Below are 19,382 nucleotides of genomic sequence, written 5' to 3'. Positions count from 1 at the left end.
CTTGACATGATCTTCTGATTCTCCCATCGTTCCACGGCTATGAACTACGATGAACAATCTAACATTCACTTTTCATTCGCTTCATTATGTACTTAATATCTCGGTTTTTTCTAGATATCATCAGAACTACATTTCCGAGGTCAACTAGTTCTGAACAGTACACAAGTTCTGTTCCCTCACACTTTCTCATATACTTCGCGGTTGAGACCGATCACCAGGAAATGGAGCAATTGTCTGACTTCAAAAATTACTCAAATTCTATAATGCCGTTCGTTTCCCGCCCAACCAAAGCATGCAATCCCCTATCAGCCATCATGAATCGTGCATCACGTTTTGTCTCCATCCTGATGTACCTAGGAACATAGGTTCAAGTGGCATAATGCCTCTATTTATTGCACGACTTCGCCCCAGTCGTTTTTGAGGGTATAACATATGGGCACCATCTCAAGTCAGGCGGAAGTCTATTTTAAAATGCTTAGTTAGTAGAGGGAAGCTCTCGAGCTAGGTATAAAATCCACCTCATCCGAACAGTCACAGTTAGAGATACTAGACGAGGTAGTATTGGCGGGTCTCACGGAGCACTCCTCATCAAGACAGCCCATCTAAATCCCTTCACGGGTATCGACCAAATTCTAAGACTACCACACTAACCGCCCAAAACATGCATCGTTCTCGGATTTGATTATTTGAAGAAAGGACGAGGAAGACTGACAATGAGGCAGACATACAGTCTCCTCGTCCGACCCCCAGTCACGTCTGTCAACACGCATCAAGCATCTGCTCTAGTCCTAAGCGGCATGCAGAATGGTTATTTCAGTGCAACGGCCCACGAGAGGCCATAGGTCAAGGGACAAGACAAACCATGAGCTGTAGCTTGTAAGCGATTTCGTATAATTTGGTTCATTCATGTAATTCATGCTGATAGTCATAGATTGCCCAGGTAATTACAAAACCCTTGAAATCTTTCTTTTTCTGGAACAACTTTGGACGGAGCAAGGGCCTATAAAAAAATCTTTGGATCAATTGACTGTATTGATGTATTTTATTTTCAGTTAGAAGCTTGGCTTCAGGCATATTTTGCCATTTAACATCCAAAATTAATTAGTTTTATTAGATGACTCAGCATAACCAAACTTAGCTTCTAGTTATGACGTCTGAAGCTCTGAGAATAGAAACTGATAAAGCAATACCATGGCCTATTTAGCGCGGGCAACCAAAGTTCGTATTGAAAATTACAAGGCTATGAGCTACAATATTCAAAGAGAAGACTGACAGGGGTGATAGAACAATCTCAGAGGACTCTATCTGCGAATTTTCTCGAGAAGTTCCGTGCTGCCGCAGACCTGCCTGACAACCTCAAAATTCCAGAATACTGGAAAAAGGCAAGCTATTCAAGTGCGGCAGAAACAGAGCGTGCAGCAATACGTGGTCTGTCGCCAATTCTCAAATACAACTACCAAAATGACAGCTACTTCGGCCTTACTGAAGCAGACCATCACCCCTGCACTGCTCGAGGGAGTCCGAAACTTCTGGTTTGATCACATTAATGGAGAAGATGCATTGATTCTCCCTAGTCAAAAAGAGATGAAGCGTTGGTTCATGCGGGACACTAATTTCGACCAAGCTTGCGTGTACGTTATAATAAGACCTTGCCAGGCTTTAGTGTAAAGCTAACAAATAGCTTTAAGGGCACAATTTCAGCCTGCATTAGAGGTGATTATCACTTCTCAAGCATCGGCCACTGATATGATCGATGTGATTGATCAGTCCTCGCCAATAGAATGGCTCAGTCTTCTCCTTTTGTTAGATCAAGTGCCGCGCAATTGTTTCCGCGGAGACGAGGCGAAGAAAGTCTTTGAACGCTTTGACCCGCTAGCTGTCAAAGTCGCTATACGTGCTATTGGGGCTGGGGTGCCGATCCAGTCATCGGAGGTGCGCTACCGGCTTTCGTATAGGCTTTGGTTTCATCTGCCTCTAATGCACTCGGAGAATCTCGCCGTGCACGAGAAAGCGATTGAGACGCACGAGGGGATAGCCAGAGATCTTGGGGAACTTCTTCAGAAAGAGGTTGAAACTATGAGCGATGATGAAAAGGCTTGTTATGATGTTCTCTCGGTTCAACATGATGCTACAAAGGCGTGGTTGAGCAGCACTTTCGACTTTGAGAAGAGACATAAAGCTATTATTGAGCAATTTGGGCGATACCCGCATCGCAATGAAGTATTAGGTAGGGTTTCAACTGAAGAGGAAATTGAGTACTTAAATAATGGAGGGGAAACATTCAGTTAGGGAGTACAACGACGCTTATTAATTTCTTGGCTCATACCTGAAACCAACTGAACCCTCTCGCCGCATATGACAGTCCGCTCCCGAGAGACTCCTCGTATTGACTCGCACTGCTGGAATGGCTTCGACAGTAGGGACTAGCAAATGTTGAGGTAAAGTGAAAGTGAAGTTAAAGTAAACATTGGAAGTAAAATTAAAATTAGAGTGAAAGTGAGAGTGGAAAAGTACAGAGTAGCCCTATCTTGGATCCTGAGGTTCTTGATACCCTATTCAAGTCTTATAAGGCTCCTTATCACCCCAAGGCTTTGTTGGCGCTATTACGAGAAACTCGATCTTAAGGTTGCTCATGACATAACTTCAATTGAATCCTAGTTATCTAGTGATGTACTGAACCAGTACCATCATTGGTATTGTACTTTTCTTCTCGTATCGTTAAAGACATTAGGCAATTGACCAATCCTATCAACTTCCAACATCTCATAGACAAGAAGATCATCGAATGAGCCATCCCCCGTCAAAAGGCAGGAGTGGGCAGGAAATCCGCCGTGGCCACTCATACAGTGACTCGTATCTTCATGTATCTACCCTCTGGTAGCGGACCTGCTGGTGGCTGTAATGGCAGCCGCAGTCGCAAACTTCCTTTTCTCGCAGGTGATGTGAGTTTCAAGATCCTAATTTGTTTTATCTAAGGTTTGAGTTTGCACATTTCATTTCACTGTCTCTAATCCAATCATTAATACTGTTATTGCGAGGTCGAGCCCGCCTGGGCAGCTCTTAACGCTTGTTTCCCATAGGCCTGCAGAATTCTCAAAACCACAACAGTCGATAGCCCACACAGTGGATTTTTGGTGGTTAAGTTGTTCCACTCGCTGGGAAAATTCAAACTGGCTTTCAATCTTGTGAATAAGAGTGAGTTGAAGTATGAGGATCCAGCTCTACGCACCTAAATTACAGTACGGGCATCCAAACCTCTGGGAAGCGGGGTGACGATGAACATTCCCAATGAAGTAAAGTCTGTTAGCAGAGAGCTCTTGGATATTCATTAGCGAATTTGTGGGGGTATTCCATGCACCGATGCTGGGGGCCAGCTTGTGCATGATTTCTATGAGAAAGGTTGCATCCGTCTCCAAGGCGAACTGGCCCCGATGGCAGTATGGAGGTTGATGAGCTGCTTTGGTACTTCTCTGATGATATCTCTCTCCGAAGTGGCTTGCTAAGCTTTGATTGGTTTCTCTCCTTATTCCGCTCATACACATCTCTTTGTTGTCGCTTTTTTTTGCGAATAGATTATTTCGCACCAACAGTGATGCTGAAAAGGGCTAAAGGAAGGGTATTGTTGATATTGGGTAGTATTTTTCACATGGATCCGTAATACATTAGTAATATATAAAAGGGAAAGGTTAGTCATATCCTGAAACCGCATGTCATCATTAGTTATCAGGGATATGAGCTTATGACTGTCAATCATGTGTATAAACAGAAATCACAGGAATGTGGATATTCAGCCCCATTTACCGGATCCAGCAAGGGAGCACACGACCCCTTAAAATATACATTCTTGCAATCATTTCCTCTACAGCCTTTATTTACAGTGAGCATATTAATGCACTTCGGGGAAATTCAGGCGACATTCTAGTTTCCGAGGCACTGGATGCATTAGTAGTTTAAATTGAAGAGAATGATGCTTGATGCTTGATGCTTGGCCTTTCCAGTGCTGTTTGAAATGGAATTGGAAGGTGTCATGTTTGTGTCTCAAAGGCAATCTAAGTATTGAAATGAGCTACAGTCATCCCTTCCAAGTGATTTCAATAGTGCCACCAACATTATTGAATAGTGAAATTTGTTCCACATACCAATCTCGCGCGCCATAAGTACGAATCCGGGATGGCCATACAAACGCCTCGGAGTATTGACCCTTGCGACTATCGGCGAATAAATCTATCCAGATGATTCTTGAAGGTACCTGTTGTTTCACAACATCTTCTGCTTAGGTGGCTCGTAACAAAACAGGAATCAATCACATTTCAACCTTCTAACGATCTTATCCAGCCCTATATCCACGGGAGTCTCCGCTTTATCTCAATTTCGAGTCCACATACCTGACTCTTGGCTCTGAGATAAAGTCTTGATCCTAATCAGAAAGCTTGTCTTGTTCCAGGTGGTACCTAGGTAAGATTTAGATACCGCTTGCAGGATATCAGCTTGGACCATGTAAAGTGGCCCCCAAGGTCATCTTTTGACAATCCTTTTGTCAAAATACCATCCAGAGTAATATTTCAAGGCGTATTCCAACATTTCCTTGGGTTTCCTCCTTTCTGACTCTTTCCTCCAAATCTTCAATTCCAGAGATAACAAAGGGCAGCAATGCACATAGGCCGTTCGAATTCCATACTACTGCTCCTTTGATCCACAGTCAGATACTCGAGCCTGTAATAGTTAATGTGTGATACGACTTGGCAACTCATTTCCCACCATGATCGTTGCACGCCAATCATTTATTCGGCCATACCTGCTGTCACTTCTAGCTGTGTCGGCGGTATCTTCCAAGGCCCTCCATCTACTGCAGCACTTTGGCTCAGTTCCTCAAACGCAGCTTATTCTGTTCTTCCCAACATTTTTCATCCAAGAAGCTTTACTGTTGGGTGCAGTTTGGTTTATCTTGCAAAGATCGACAGGATTACGGTCTACTCTGGCCGTGTCAATAGCAGCAGTACTCACGTAAGCGTTTTTTCGAATATAATTAGATTAAAGCTGAGCTGACTTTTTTAACTGTCGGATAGGCTTTTGACATTTATTCTTGCCTCTTCACAAATTGGGTTCTATCTTGTAACAGGCAGTGAAGTCCGCTGGGATGCGGCAACAAGTGTTGGAAATGACCCAGAAGGGAGAAAGTTGATGCTCAGCGGACTTAAATCATTCCTAGCTGCCGCAGTCGTACTACTTGCTACTTCATGGGTCGCCACGCCTGGAATTTGGGTTGTTACCCATAACTGGGCCTCCATGACATTCATCAATTCACTCAGTGAAGAAGAAGAAGAGGAACTTCCACTGGCCAAGCTGCAGCGCCGACCCAGGAAGCAGCGCCTTGTTCGGTTCTGGACAATTGTTGCTGCTCTTGTTACGTTCGTTTTATGGTTAATCAGACCGAATGTGCCATATCATCACATATCTGGTGGACTGCCATTTACTTTTTTCGCCGCGCTAGGGTCAAAGTCAAGTTCGAACCAAGTTCAAGATCAAGAATTCCCTCTGCCACAATCGATAGGAGAAGAGTACTGGGAGGCTCCCAATGGTCACTTCAAAGGTTGGGCACCCGGCGTGAAAGAGTTCAATGATTTAACTGCCAGGCCGGCCTGGGCATCTAACTCTTTACCACCTGGGTTCCAGAGATGGGAACCAGTACCTGAAGCCGAGAGTGACCCATTTTATGAAGAAGATGGAGACGAAGAAAGAACGCCAGATCAGAAAAATCACTACAATCCTGCGAATGACCCCCTCAGAATCACTAATCTCGACCAGAGCATCGTGGAGCCCCTTTCTCGGGCCCTTAAGGACCATAAAATTCCGATAACTCACGTTGTGTTGGTTATGATGGAGAGTGCAAGGAAAGACATCTTCCCGCTCAAATCGGGCTCATCCTTGCATCGAGAGATCCTTTCCTCTTACCATACTCAGAGCACCGGGGTGATTGAGCAGCTACAAAAGAAACTTTCACTCCTCACACCAGTCGCAGAGCAATTGACCGGTGAATCAGGAGGCTTCGCGTCATATCGCCATCTGAATGACACCGTCTCGTCATACTGGAAAGATTCGGCTGAGCCCGGCATGGGGGGTATCAACGTGCAAGGAGTTCTCACTGGTAGTAGTCTATCATTCAAGAGTGCTGTCATGAACTATTGCGGCGTTGGACCCATCCCCGTCGACTTCATGGAGGAGGTAAAATCTGAGATTTACCAGCCATGCATCATGCAGATATTCGAGTTATTCAATCAACTCAAACAAAATGAGACTTTAGACGAAGAGAAAGGGTCTGATATGCACAACCGAAAGTGGAATTCAGTATTTCTGCAGTCTATTACTGGACTTTATGATAAACAGGATGTTCTGAATACCCATATGGGATTCAAAAAGGCAGTGTATTCGGAACAGATTAGCGAACGGACAGCATCATATTACCACGAGGGAATGGAGGAGATCAACTACTTTGGGTGAGTTTGTTTTTTTTTGAACATTTCGGCCGAATCACTAATGTGAGTAGATACCCCGAGCGTGAGATCTATCCTTACTTGCAAGATACTATCAACCACGCAATCGCCAATAATGAAAGATTGTTTCTATCACACTTTACGTCCACCACTCATCACCCGTGGGCAACACCTTCCGGCTTTCACGACGAGGAGTACTTTTCCGATGACAGCCTGATGGGGAAACATGAGGACATGAACAGTTATTTGAATACAGTTCGATACGTGGATACGTGGCTTGGCGATATCCTCAAGGTATTAGACGACACAGGTATCGCCAATGAGACATTGGTGGTATTCATAGGAGACCAGTAAGTTGAAACCTGTAACCAAGGCAACTATGAAGCTATAGCTAATCCATCCTAGTGGTCAAGCGTTTCCTGAAGATAGCCCAGTGTCAGGAACCTATGAAAATGGCCATGTTAGCAATTTCAGAATTCCTCTTACCTTGCGACATCCATTGCTGCCAAAGATTCAGATCACAGCCAACGCCAGTTCCATGTCGGTAGTGCCGACCATTCTAGACTTGCTAGTTCAGACAAAGTCTTTGAATGAGATAGACTCGACTGCTGCACTTGACCTAATGAATGAATATGAGGGACAATCTCTCATCCGTCCATACAAGGCGACACATAATGGCCGACAAGCCTGGAATTTCGGCATTATCAATGCCGGGGGCACGCTGCTTAGCGTTGGATCTGCAGCTGTACCATACAGACTTATCCTGCCGTTGACGCAGGACTTCGAGTATGTATTTTCCAATCTGGATACAGACCCAGATGAGCAGAATCCATTGCGAGGGTGGTCAGTCGAGGAGATATCCTCACGCGTGCAGGCGCATCATGGAGACAAAGCTGTACAGTGGTTGGTTGATGCAGGCGAGGTGGGTCGATGGTGGGTGCAGGAACGCAAGAGGCTGTGGAATTACTCCTAGTGATATACCTATTTTCCTTTAATTTGAATGTAAAATAATCTTAAATTTTTGAATTGTTGGTATTCGGATGTAAAATAAAAAGAGAACAAGAACAATAAAATGGCGAAGTGATTGTTCCCAGTCTTTGTTTCAGCCTCAGGCCACAAATCCGCCCCACCAACTCCTCGACCGCGAAGTCGCTTTTAAGAAGCTTAAGATCTGCCAATTCTCACTCTATTGTGTTTTGAATCAGAGATATTGGTTTCAACTAGGCTGAAAGAAAGATTTCTTTACCCAGAAACTTCTCAACCTGAACTCTGGCTGTGAGCGTAGTCTCGACTATCTCGCGCAACAGATTGATAATCCAGGCCAATCCCATCAAATATGGAGGTCGGAAAATACGCGAATGATCCAGAATGGGCCTCAATCACTCCAATTCCCTTGGACGATGGCTCTGAATCGGGGTCTATGCCCCTGGCAACCATCGCCTACTTACCCCAGTACCTCGAGGTAACCTCCTATCTGCGGGCTGTGATGGCAGCAAATGAAATGTCCGAGCGAGCATTGGCATTGACCGAAGACATCATTTCAATGAATCCCGCCCACTACACAGTGTGGTGAGTGAACTGTTCCCAATCCTTATACCAGCAATCTAACGAAAAGATAGGATCTACCGTGCCAAGATCCTCCTTGCACTGAACAAAAACCTCGACGAGGAGATCGACTGGCTAAACAAAGTAGCCATAAAGAACCTCAAAAACTATCAAATCTGGTAAACAGTCCATCTCTCAAAAATTCCAATCATCTTTATTAAAATGACATCTTAGGGGCCACCGCCAAGTCATCATGTCCTCACGGACACAATTTCCAACACTCCCACCCAAGGAACTTGATTTCCTAATGGAGATGTTCGCACAAGATAGCAAAAACTATCATGTCTGGACATACCGCCACTGGCTAGTGCGCCACTTCAAGCTGTGGGATCTACCCCGCGAAATATCAGATGTCAACGCCCTGCTCAAGGCAGATGTGTACAACAACTCTGCCTGGAGCCACCGGTACACACTACGGTTTGGACCTCGTGGTGAGGAAGATGCCGGTATGGCAAATTCAGGCAGTCTGTCTACAGTGGCTGCGGACAAGGGTCGTTTGTCCGTTGTTGATGAGGACATGGTTGATGCGGAGCTCAAATTTACCCAGGATAAGATTCTGCGGGCTCCTGAAAACCGGAGTTCGTGGTGGTATGCGCGTGGAGTGCTGCATGCTGCTGGTAGGGAGTTGGATGAGTGGGAGGAGTTTGCGGGGCGGTTTGTTACTGGGGATGTTGTTAAGAGTAGTCATGCTGTTGAATGGTTGGCGGATGTTTATTCTAAGAAGGAGCAGGAAGGTGGGAAGGCTGTTGATATGCTGACGCTGCTGAAGGAGAAGTATGATCCTGTTCGGAAGAATTATTGGGATTATCGGATTCGTATGTTGACTGCTTGATGTGTACTATTTGTTGGAATCTGTCTATTAAACATGTTCAAATTTCCTCCTTAAACCCATCCTTCGGATAGTAATTTCCGATATTCACCAGCCATACCAATAGTAACATTACTTCCACCACAAACAACAATAACAACTCTACTTTGGGAGTTAAGATCCGGAACAAGTTGCTTCAACTTAGACTTGAGAGCAGGTAACTTCGCCTCGACATCATCATCCTGCACCTCAGACTCAGGATCAGTTTCATCCATCGATGACCACCGGTCATCCCCGTAACCTTCATCCTTTTGTGAGTGAGAGTCATCCGCACTCCTCTTCCGCTTTTTAGAAATTCCAGCAATAGAAGCATCGCCAATAGCTGCCTCAACGCAGACTCCACATGCCAGCTCCACGAGAAGACGTTCATCATCCGCAAGCCGCAGCACACCCCTCGCAGCATCTGCATCGGAAAGTACGGCGCTGTGAACTTTGATTCCCGGCGGAGGGGCAGTGGCGTATTGGAAGGTGGTTTCTGATACACGGAGTGCACCGAGTGACGTAGCTTGAGACGTGATTTTGTGAAGAGAAACGAGCGATTTATTGGCGATTGAGGCAGCTAGAGAGTCAGTGCCTGCAGTTTCGATGGCGAGAATGTGAATAGGGCCGGGCTGGGTGGATGTAGATGTAGAGCGAGATTCTGTAGATGAACTTGTGTCCAGGTAAAAGTGGCTGTTGTTAGAGCTACCGCTATGTTTTGAAGAACGACGTTTCTCAAGACCCATGACGAGGCCGTTTAGAAGACCACCGCCACCAACACTGCACAGAAGCGCGTCGAGGGGAAGTGCACGTCCGCGGTAAACTTTTTCTTCGTCGTTATTGGCAGCAGGCGGGAGCTGTGCCTCCAGCTCATCGATTATAGTGCTGTTTCCTTGCCAGATGGGCTCGTTGTCAAAGGGGTGGAGGGCGATCTTGGCGATATCCTCGTCATCGCCGAAACTGTTCTGCATTATAACATCTCTCATGTATGAGCCAGCCTCAAAGAATGTCTCGCCATAGCGGATAACGTCCGCAGCACCAGCTGCATGGAGCTTCTCAATCATCAAGGGCTTCGTTGACATCGGCACCACGACTGTGCAGGGGTAGCCTAGACTCCGGGCAGCACATACAGCTGCCAGTCCGGCGTTTCCACCCGATGACGCGTAAAAGTGAACTCGACAGTTGGCATACTCTGGTTTGTGAAGGTGGGATAGGATCTGGTTGCCCATAGCACGGGATTTGAATGAGCCGCTTGGTTGGACATTCTCTAGCTTCAAGAAGATCCTGCAACCAGCCGCTCGGGAAAGGCTGGCTGACTCGATGAGTGGTGTTTCAATCCACGGTGTTTTGAAGGGCTTCTTGTAGGTATCAACAGAAGGTAGTATGCTTCCCATTTTGATAATTAGAGAGAAACAATAAGTAGATCAATCAAGATAATCAAGTATAAGAGCGATGTTTTAGATAGCCTTGGAGGATAGAGTGAAATAGTATATAGTCGTTGCACGACTTGATATTGAATAATATGGCAATAGTAAGATAGAAAGAGTTGAGACAAAAACAATTGCTATAACCTCTTTAGCATTCAAACATAGTATACAAATATGACATATTTTGATATACATGAGCTTTCCGACGGGAAACGGGGAGAGTTTCCCGAGCCGTGCGGAGATCCGTTGGAGACAAGTATGATATGACTTCGTTCGTTTCCCGATAACGTAACACCAATCATGAATGAGTGAGCTATGACAATCCTTCTGGATTCAGAATAAGAAACCTGGAAATTGAGCTGCTGATAGAGTGTGAGCTCGGGTATTCGTGTTGTTCCATCTTTATTTAAACTTCGCCTTCAGCCTTGATTGGACTAGGATGCGTTCCTCTTATCAAATTGTTACTCGTCGGCAACTAGAGGAGGGAAAAGAAAGGCTTTCTTGATGCCGTCACCGTAGTCGGCATCCGAGCCATAGGTCGCTGCTGAGAAAGCGCGTTTGTTAGGGTCTGTGTTTACGCATAAGAAATCCAGGATCTCTCCTGATTTGGTGGGCATGAATGGCTGTAATAAGATGGCAGAGATTCGAAGGGATTCAGCCGCGTTGAAAAGGACCCGTTGGGGATTGGGGCTTTTCCATGGCTCCGCAGCATGGAAGTACTTGTTTGTCTGATGGGGAAGATCAGCTAGTGTCTAGGTGCGGGGATGTATCGTTCATACCTGTTCAATTATGCTGATAATTTCCTGTAGTGCAGCACGCGGGTTTAGTTCGGTCATATGCTCGGAAACTCTCGGAGGTGTCTGGACCAGCATCGACTGGTGTTTTAGATCCTCCGGGCTTGGGGCCGGGAGCTTATCAGAAGTGGCGTCCTCGATATACGAGCGCAATTTGCCCTTGGCGCACCCAATTGTGCGGTATGCGAGGTTTCCGATGCCCCCTTGAAGTATTTTCTTATGGTCGCGAATGATGAATGAGTTGTCATAGTCAGCGTCATCCGACAGGCCTCCCTGATATGTAAGGAAGAATCGCATGCTATCGACTCCGAATCTCTCAATGGCGAAGAATGGGTTCACTCCATTGCCGCTCGACTTGGACATCTTCTCGCGATTCATTGTCCAATGTCCGTGTACAAGGACGTTCTTGGGGAGAGGGATGTCCAGGGCCATAAGAAAAGCGGGCCAATAAACACAGTGAAACCTGGGGAGATATCAGCTGAGCCCGGAATTTCACGATCAGTAGGGATTCAAGTGCGCTTACCTTACAATATCCTTACCGACTACGTGGACATCGGCCGGCCACATGGATTTGTGTTCCTGCCCCGGGGTGAAAGGGTATCCTGCCCTAGTCAAATAATTTACGAGCGCATCCAACCACACATAGATCGTTTGTGTATCATCGCCAGGAACCGGAATGCCCCAGGTCAGCCGCTCTGCTGGTCGGGAAATTGACAAATCTTGCAATCCAGATGACACCGACTGAATGATGGCCGTTGCATACTTCGAAGGTGTGATAAAATCTGAATTCTTGTATAGTTCAAGTAGACGGTCTTGAAATGCCGACAATCGGAAATGATAGTTGGTTTCCGAAGACCATTCCACCTCTTTGCCTGTTTCGATGGAAACCTGAAAATTTGAAAATCAGCATCTATTTTCGACGTTTTTGATAGACAGCCTACCATGCGCTTTCTTCCTGTGGCTGGATCCAAGGAGTTTTGCACTTGCGTCTGGGGATAGAATGTCTCGTCGCTGACCGAATACCAGCCCTCATGCTTGGATGTGTAGATATATCCCCGATGGTTAAGCATTTCCTATCAGACCGTTAGCCCTAGCCTCATCGATGAGCGAATGAATGGGCGTACCCAGAAGTACTGGACGGCATCGCGGTGAGCGGGATCGGTAGTACGGATGAAATGATCATGGTCGAGGTTTGCAGCTTTGGCTAGCGCCTGCAATGTATTCGATCAGTGCATGATTTTCAGAGCACAAGATATAAAGCGAATTACCTCAAAGGTTCGGCAGTTCATGTCGCAGAAAGCCTGTGTATCCATGCCAGCCGCGAGAGCTGCTTGTTGAATCTAAGAATTCTTCAGCCGAGCAATTCCACAAAAAATGTAGGTATGCATTGTACCTTCATCCCGTGCTCGTCCGTGCCAGTCAACAATTGAGCATCGGTATTACCGAGTAATACCTGCCATCGCTTCAAAACATCGGCGATAACCATAGTGTAAAGATGACCGACATGAGGGGCTAGTGTACACTATTATGAGTAACAGATTAAATATAATGGTATTACTGGGGAAAATACCGGCATTAACGTAGAAAATTGGAGTTGTCACATAGTAAGGCTTCTTAGAATTCTTGGGAGTCGCAGTCGCAAGTCCGCGACGGAGAGGATTGGATGCGCCATTTCTGCAAGCTGAGTAAGTGAACTGTCGCTGTACACTGAGAAGCCGAGTCGCTCTTGAGAGATTACGGAATGGGAGCATGGCGGTCGCCTTTGCTGGTGAAGGGAAGAAGAGACAATTTAAGGTCGCATGTTATTCCGCATCGCCGCAAGTGGTCCAAGCTCCCGCGCCTTTTTTTCCTTCGACTCTCAAGCATTCATCTTTCACTTTTCAACTCAGAGTGCCATTCCTACTTTTGGCATCACCATCATATATATTCACGTCTTTCAAATACCATCTGTTCCCACATCTATCACATCCACCTATATAAACCCAATCAAACCCTCTTCCTTCTACCCAATTTTCCGATACCCTTCGCAATGCCCACCGCAACAGAAGACCAGCTCACTAAAGTTTCCACGGAAGGTAGGTAGGGTATAAACCAATACTACTTGGAAAACTTCGATTCTGATTACTGACATATGTTTCAGCGGCCACTGAGCTCGTCCATACCTTTTACCCGGCCATCAATAACAATCGCGAATCCATCAGCACCTACTATGCGCCGACTCCCACAATCCTTCTTAATGGAAACCTTGTTGTAGATGGGGCTGCTGTTCAAGATATCTTCGCGAACCAAATGCCCACAGCGCATTATGAAGTCCAATCCTTCAACTGCCAAATCATCAATACAGCCTACCCCACAGTCACACCCACTGGAATCAAGCCACGCTCAGAGATGACTATCAAAGATATGTCTATTCTAGTCATAGTCAGCGGGCATGTCAGGTACGGTGACGATCGCAACTTGCCGCATCGTGGCTTCAGCGAGACTTTTACATTGATTCCCAACCCGGCCTCCGATCGCAAACGCCTGAGGGATTGGCTGATCCAAACCCAGAATTTCCGGCTTGTTGTCTGAATTGACTTTTGAATACCGAAAAATACTTGGAGGATAAAAGAAGAAATCATATCAGATTGCATTGGTTTGAATAACTCCATAACGCCTGGGATGATATTGGATATTTGGATACAGCAAGCCGGGCGGTTCACAATTGCGCTTATAAAAGAGGAAGCAATTTGAAAGGGATCGAAGCAAAAATCCCGTCAAATAATGGAAAATATTTGAGAAATAACACCGAAACTATCCCCCATTATGACTGGGATTTGCGCGGTATGCGCAGATTGACCTTCACCCTCTCGAGAAGTTCATCGCGTGTTGCGCTCTCATTTGGTAGCAGACCCCGCTGATATGCTTGTCAGAATATGATATTCAAAATATTTTCTGAATTACGATACATACCGCGCGAAGCCATCGTTTCATATCGTCCGCAGTCCAATTCTCGGGGTCTTCTCCAGTTAGCCAGTCAGTTTGAGATGAATGGTATTTATTTACTCACCTCCAGTTGGATCATCTTGTGCAGGCAACATATCGGTCCCCCAGATAGACCAGGCAGCAGCGGCAGTCACCATTCCTGCGAAGCCTGATAGTGACATGGTTAGATATATATTACAGTAATGGCATCAATAATTTCGTGGTTATATACCAAGGAACAAATTCTAGATCACATCAGCCATTGTCTGCAGTTGGGATGGAATTGGATTACCTTGGAATTCAGGGCTCGATCCAGCGGAGTGGGCATTTCGGCGGGACTAGTTCGGGATTTCATCTGCTTAAAATTCGGATCAATCCAAGTCAAAATGAAAATGAGAATATGCAAAAGAAGAGCTCTGGAACAGCGGATGCTTGAATGTTAGGACAACTTAACCACTTCGCAAACTGCGCCACACTACCGAGGTAACGCCACTGGTTTCCGTGGCTAAGCCCGAAGGAGATGCCCCACGTCATCTATGTAGTTACCTGGAATAGTAATTTGACTGCCTTTACTCCTTCCCTTCCCTCCATCTACCAATGAAGGAAAAGTTTTCACGAAAGAGCAAGGGAATAAATAAAGTGTGGCTGATAATATCTCATCTGGTACTGAGGACCTTGATAAGATCTATTGGAGACGCGGTGACTTGTTGCCTGCTCTCGCAGTAAATAAATATCCTTCTATCTAAGCCCTATCTCAATTCTCAAAGTTGCTTCTAACATCACGCAATCATCTGTCATCCTCTCACAAGATATAGAGCTTGAAAACATCATAGAAAAAATGAGCTCTGGTCTATCATCGATGCCTATTGAAGGACTCTTGGCTCCCCTTTAGTAATAAGAAATATACACAGTTCGAACAATATCAACAGTGTTAGTGCGAGGTAGTTTATTAATACCTAGGTACCATGGTTATAGAATATAGTTGTTGATACAGCTAGGCAAGGTTGAGGTACAAGAAGACATGTATTATGATTATATATCAGCGCAACCGGAGACTGTGGGAGTGCCGGAAGCTATTGGACCCCATATAATTCAGAACTCGGGAGCATATTGAGAACCCTTGAGGCTCTGCTATATGGGTCACAGGTAGCTCTATCTAGTGGCTATGAACTTTAGTTCTTACAGTCTCCCTGTTCGTCATATTATAACTGCCAATAAATGGAGATATTCCCTTCTGTCTGTTTATCCTCATGACAAACTAAACTCCCAAAGCTAGGAGTATTGTTTTGAAAACAGCACCGCTGTAATACCACCTATAGCACCACCACCGAAAAATTTGTGCCTGTTCGACTCGGATGCCGATGACAGGCTTGAGAGCGAAGGTAATTCAGAAGTAGTCTTGTTGACATGGATGAGCCAACAAATGTAGTAGTATTTGATGAGGACTGTCCGTATCCCGAGGGCTGGAGTCAATTTGGTAGCTGGGCATTCGGACATCCACAGGGAAGGTTGCAATATTCATATCGGAATTGGAAAGCATGAGAGCCTCCATCCATGGAAGAAACCCAACAGACAACTATCTAGTTTAGGTATTTAATGCGACCTTGCATCATGAAGACTGGGTATAGATAATTTAATAGAACAATTAATGAAAAATTCTGGACCTTCCCGAAAACCCCCTAATTGTAGTAGATGTTCAAGGTTATGTGTACTTGAATGAATTGGTAGCCTTTGGATAGGGAGCCCGCAACCTAATGTTTTCTTAGACGTATGTACCTCCTAGACTTAGCTAAATAGGTACTAGTATGTTCAAACTCCAGATAAGTTGGTCATAGGTGTTTCAGCAATCAGTATTCAATAACTATTAGTTAGCAGTTCTTGAGTGCCGCTCACTAGACACATTTTCAACCCCACCCGTTATCACGTGATCAGCAGGGCTTTCACCGGTAATAACCCTAATCCGATCCACACAACTCCAGACCTCAAGATTGTAGTGATTCCTCTCCAACAGCACATCATCGCCATCAACCGTCACCATGCCTCGCGAAGTCTCCGATATCAAGCAGTTCATTGAGATCTGCCGCCGGAAGGATGCCTCCTGTATGTTCCGCCAAACTCCGCGAAAAGAAATATCGAAAGATATCGAAATTTTATCGGAGCTTGAAAACTAACCAATTGATTCTTCTCAGCCGCCCGGATCAAGCGCAACCGTGTCTCCCAGCAGATCAAGTTCAAGGTCCGCTGCGAGCGCTTCATCTACACTCTTGTCCTGAAGGACTCCGACAAGGCCGAGAAGCTCAAGCAGAGCCTTCCTCCTGGTACGTCGAACCCCACACCTTGAGAATACATTCACCCCGCGATTTCCCAGCTTTATCAAAGCGAAACTGTCCTACGAGAGAGCTTAGAGTCCTTTTACCTCATCTGAAACTGGTCTGGATATATACTGACAATTGCTTCCCCATCATACAGCCCTCAAGGTCGTTGACGTCTCCAAGGGTGACAAGAAGAAGTCCTTGTAAACGTGTTAAAAATGGAATGCATGGAATCTCGGGGCGCGGCGTGATTGGTTGTTGATGTATGCAATACCAACTGTTGGAGGGTTTCAAATCTCTCTGCGAGCCGACACAGGGATGGATTAGGAACATGGTGTTTTCCAAGTTCTTTCTTTTTTTTTCTAGGGAATACCATCTTTGCGCCTGCTATTCGGATAATCTTACCGGTCCAGACGAACTCGCGTTTTCCGGATGCACTTGAGGAACGCTTTTGTCGGAGCTTCCGATCCCTAAAACACCAATGAAAAAAACAGTTGAAACATTTTTACTTGGGCTTCTGTCAGATACCGCAGAATTGCTCTTTCAATATGGTATCATCAATGATAACTCTTTCACTCGAACTGTTTCAACCTTTTTCCAAAGAACAGAATTGGACTATTCCATGTAGCTTGGAGGAAAGTGTCATCGTTCGTTCTTTGAAATCACAACTGCAACGAGAATGGGTACAGGGATCATATTCCTCCCCATGAATGTTTATGGTCTTCATGCATTCATCCCGGCTTTTGACCCCAAAGCACCAACGACGACGCTATCCCCAATTTCCACTACACACCCATCTCTTCAACAACTCTTTCGACTCATCCTACCAAGTCCGATTCAATTGTAGAAATAGACAATTCATCATTCAACTGTGTCATTTCAGGCTTTCCAGTGGTTGGGCCCTTGACGCGTGCTCTCATCACACGCGAGTAGGTCACCTCAATGGTGAATATGATCATACATGGCGAAAGTACATTTATTTCCGTAGATACTTCATCTCAACATATCCATCAACCTCAGAAACCCTTAGTGCCTCATCTACAGACTCCATAGTCAAGTCCATCCGCCGAAGTTCAAACTCACCAAAGAAGTTCGGCTCAGGGGAAACCTTTGCAAATCCCAAGCCTTCGAACAAAGCCAGACTACGCCTATTAGTCTGTCCGATTTTCACACTTAGACAAGCGAGTCCAACCCCCGAAGTCCCAGCAGCCTTCAACTTCTCTACCACCTGCACATCAACACTCTTGACGAACTCTTCCAAAATGCCTGCCTGTCGCTGGATAATATACCGCAAGAAGACAAGTAGAGACGCCTTCCCAAACCCTCGTCGCTGATTCACCTTCTCGGCGATCATGAGTTCAATCTCACCGATTATCTCAGGTGGTGCATCTCCATCTTCGCCGTCATCGACGCGCAGGAAGAGATTAATATCACCTATCATTCTCTCAGACGAGTCATCCTCACTGTCAAGTTGAAGGGATGCCGAGACTCTCGATGCTGATAATGATGCTATGGGTTGACAAACGATGAATGTCAGTTTATCTGCATCTTGACGCCAGCTGCGTTGCATTTCATATTCTTCTTCAACTGATAGTGGTTCTGAAGCGGTTGCTTCTTGGATTTCCTAGAAAATCAACATGAAAGCTGTTCCTTATATTCCTTTTAGAAATTTACGGTATTTAGCCAGCTCCGTACCTTATCTTGCATCCACTCGTGGTATCGGGGTACATGCCATTTTGAGTATGGGACAAGTAAAACTTTGGTGGTGGATATGGCTATCTTGAAAGTGAGTAAAGAACCATGGAATAACTTGTCGTGAACCTCGGAAGTCGGGTAGAGGGTGAAGAGTGCGCACCTGTTTCAGCGTTGAGTAACATTGTTATTCATGCGAAGATTACCAAGCTAATTCAAATTCCAAGGCTGATTCCAAGGTTGCAAAGGTCTAATTTTTGTGCTTTATAAAGTCTGTAATTCTGCCCTATATTACCGCCTTGATATGATTCTTAAGAAACAAAAAGCGAGTAGAAGATCTTCATAGTTCAATTCAACCAATTTTATCGGATAACAGTGCTTTCACAGGAAATTGTAGAAAATATGCTTCTTCTCTTTGATCGAGGGTGTCATCCTTACCCCATTGCTTGGTTTTACCCTTTTGATTTAGTGCTTGCCGCTTTTCCTCACTGAGCATGCCCTGTGCGCGCGCTAGGAGCAGATCAGGGAACTGATAGGAACACGACATTTTCGACCACCTTTTGTAATGCTAGCATGACTTTCTAGCTCTTGTTGAATTTCACACTTCTTGGCCATACTCGCCGCATTTAGAGCATCTGCCTAGAGCTTTCCGCTTCCTTGGCACCATCAGCATCCATAGGATATAACATGGCATCATTTCTTAGATCTGTTCAGATGGAGGCAGTAGCTTAGGCACATTCAGAGAGTAGGCACATCCACAGAGGTAGAAACATCAATCGATATCAATAGGTATTTCGATAGGAATAGCCCTCAGTATATCGCCACAGGCGCATAAATAGTAGACATTGTGATGTAGGTCTACTTCGTGGGAGCTTGGAATGGTTTTTGCTCCTTTGGTTGAGACACGAATACACACGCATTGTTATTTATTGATTGCTATGAGATTTGGTTCCACTCTCTTCTAAAAGTTGACACAAAGAAGTGGAGTCGAGAGGTACAGCTTCGCTCCTGATTTTTTCAATAGTATGTCTTGAAATAAATCACTGAGAAATCCTTCCATTCTATTGATTTTATTTTTGAATTAGAACATAAAACTGGATCTCTGGACAACAGGTTTGGATCGATCACTCGACAGGACTTTACAGCTTCGAGTGTAGCTCATCTTCAAGGTAAGTTGTAAGTTGTACTCGTATTTTAGGGCTACTGACCAGCTGTGCGCAAACAAATGGTCGTAGCCTATATTCTGTCTG

The 19,382-nt window shown here is 45.3% G+C and overlaps 10 protein-coding genes across 10 annotated transcripts; 5 read left to right on the top strand and 5 right to left on the bottom strand.

Annotated features, from left to right (window-relative positions):
- Positions 1-1,461: 1,461 nt before the first annotated feature.
- On the top strand, positions 1,462-2,289 carry N7495_006932 (DUF924 family protein; the record flags this gene model as incomplete). The annotated part of the gene is made up of 2 exons (XM_057209583.1): positions 1,462-1,631; positions 1,689-2,289. The coding sequence occupies 2 exons, from the start codon at positions 1,462-1,464 to the stop codon at positions 2,287-2,289; spliced, it is 771 nt and encodes a 256-aa protein (XP_057063357.1).
- A 2,470-nt stretch (positions 2,290-4,759) lies between these two features.
- N7495_006931 (uncharacterized protein) lies at positions 4,760-7,464 on the top strand (the record flags this gene model as incomplete). Its single annotated transcript, XM_057209582.1, has 4 exons — positions 4,760-5,004; positions 5,067-6,494; positions 6,545-6,841; positions 6,897-7,464. 4 exons carry the CDS (start codon positions 4,760-4,762, stop codon positions 7,462-7,464), a joined length of 2,538 nt encoding a protein of 845 aa, XP_057063356.1.
- A 363-nt stretch (positions 7,465-7,827) lies between these two features.
- Positions 7,828-8,928, top strand: ramB (bifunctional protein farnesyltransferase/protein geranylgeranyltransferase; the record flags this gene model as incomplete). Its single annotated transcript, XM_057209581.1, has 3 exons — positions 7,828-8,060; positions 8,111-8,215; positions 8,271-8,928. The coding sequence occupies 3 exons, from the start codon at positions 7,828-7,830 to the stop codon at positions 8,926-8,928; spliced, it is 996 nt and encodes a 331-aa protein (XP_057063355.1).
- A 50-nt stretch (positions 8,929-8,978) lies between these two features.
- N7495_006929 (putative L-serine dehydratase) lies at positions 8,979-10,337 on the bottom strand (the record flags this gene model as incomplete). Its single annotated transcript, XM_057209580.1, has 1 exon — positions 8,979-10,337. The coding sequence occupies one exon, from the start codon at positions 10,335-10,337 to the stop codon at positions 8,979-8,981; it is 1,359 nt and encodes a 452-aa protein (XP_057063354.1).
- A 494-nt stretch (positions 10,338-10,831) lies between these two features.
- On the bottom strand, positions 10,832-12,915 carry N7495_006928 (methionine--tRNA ligase MSM1; the record flags this gene model as incomplete). Its single annotated transcript, XM_057209579.1, has 8 exons — positions 10,832-11,098; positions 11,150-11,627; positions 11,688-12,052; positions 12,106-12,237; positions 12,289-12,375; positions 12,433-12,504; positions 12,558-12,676; positions 12,735-12,915. 8 exons carry the CDS (start codon positions 12,913-12,915, stop codon positions 10,832-10,834), a joined length of 1,701 nt encoding a protein of 566 aa, XP_057063353.1.
- Positions 12,916-13,193: 278 nt separating this feature from the next.
- Positions 13,194-13,735, top strand: N7495_006927 (putative nuclear transport factor 2 domain protein; the record flags this gene model as incomplete). The annotated part of the gene is made up of 2 exons (XM_057209578.1): positions 13,194-13,239; positions 13,305-13,735. 2 exons carry the CDS (start codon positions 13,194-13,196, stop codon positions 13,733-13,735), a joined length of 477 nt encoding a protein of 158 aa, XP_057063352.1.
- A 232-nt stretch (positions 13,736-13,967) lies between these two features.
- Positions 13,968-14,456, bottom strand: N7495_006926 (Ish1 domain-containing protein; the record flags this gene model as incomplete). The annotated part of the gene is made up of 5 exons (XM_057209577.1): positions 13,968-14,060; positions 14,117-14,163; positions 14,214-14,297; positions 14,361-14,373; positions 14,421-14,456. The coding sequence occupies 5 exons, from the start codon at positions 14,454-14,456 to the stop codon at positions 13,968-13,970; spliced, it is 273 nt and encodes a 90-aa protein (XP_057063351.1).
- A 1,708-nt stretch (positions 14,457-16,164) lies between these two features.
- On the top strand, positions 16,165-16,647 carry N7495_006925 (60S ribosomal protein eL38; the record flags this gene model as incomplete). Its single annotated transcript, XM_057209576.1, has 3 exons — positions 16,165-16,228; positions 16,318-16,446; positions 16,598-16,647. The coding sequence occupies 3 exons, from the start codon at positions 16,165-16,167 to the stop codon at positions 16,645-16,647; spliced, it is 243 nt and encodes an 80-aa protein (XP_057063350.1).
- Positions 16,648-17,416: 769 nt separating this feature from the next.
- Positions 17,417-18,317, bottom strand: N7495_006924 (uncharacterized protein; the record flags this gene model as incomplete). Its single annotated transcript, XM_057209575.1, has 3 exons — positions 17,417-18,064; positions 18,136-18,215; positions 18,296-18,317. 3 exons carry the CDS (start codon positions 18,315-18,317, stop codon positions 17,417-17,419), a joined length of 750 nt encoding a protein of 249 aa, XP_057063349.1.
- A 167-nt stretch (positions 18,318-18,484) lies between these two features.
- On the bottom strand, positions 18,485-18,679 carry N7495_006923 (uncharacterized protein; the record flags this gene model as incomplete). The annotated part of the gene is made up of 1 exon (XM_057209574.1): positions 18,485-18,679. One exon carries the CDS (start codon positions 18,677-18,679, stop codon positions 18,485-18,487), a length of 195 nt encoding a protein of 64 aa, XP_057063348.1.
- Positions 18,680-19,382: the final 703 nt, after the last annotated feature.

The sequence above is a fragment of the Penicillium taxi genome, assembly GCF_028828555.1.
Source record: "Penicillium taxi strain IBT 34144 chromosome Unknown utg000004l_segment0_segment0, whole genome shotgun sequence".
Taxonomy (NCBI): domain Eukaryota; kingdom Fungi; phylum Ascomycota; class Eurotiomycetes; order Eurotiales; family Aspergillaceae; genus Penicillium; species Penicillium taxi.
Note: the sequence above shows the minus strand (reverse complement) of the source record. Positions and strands in the feature narration are given on the sequence as shown.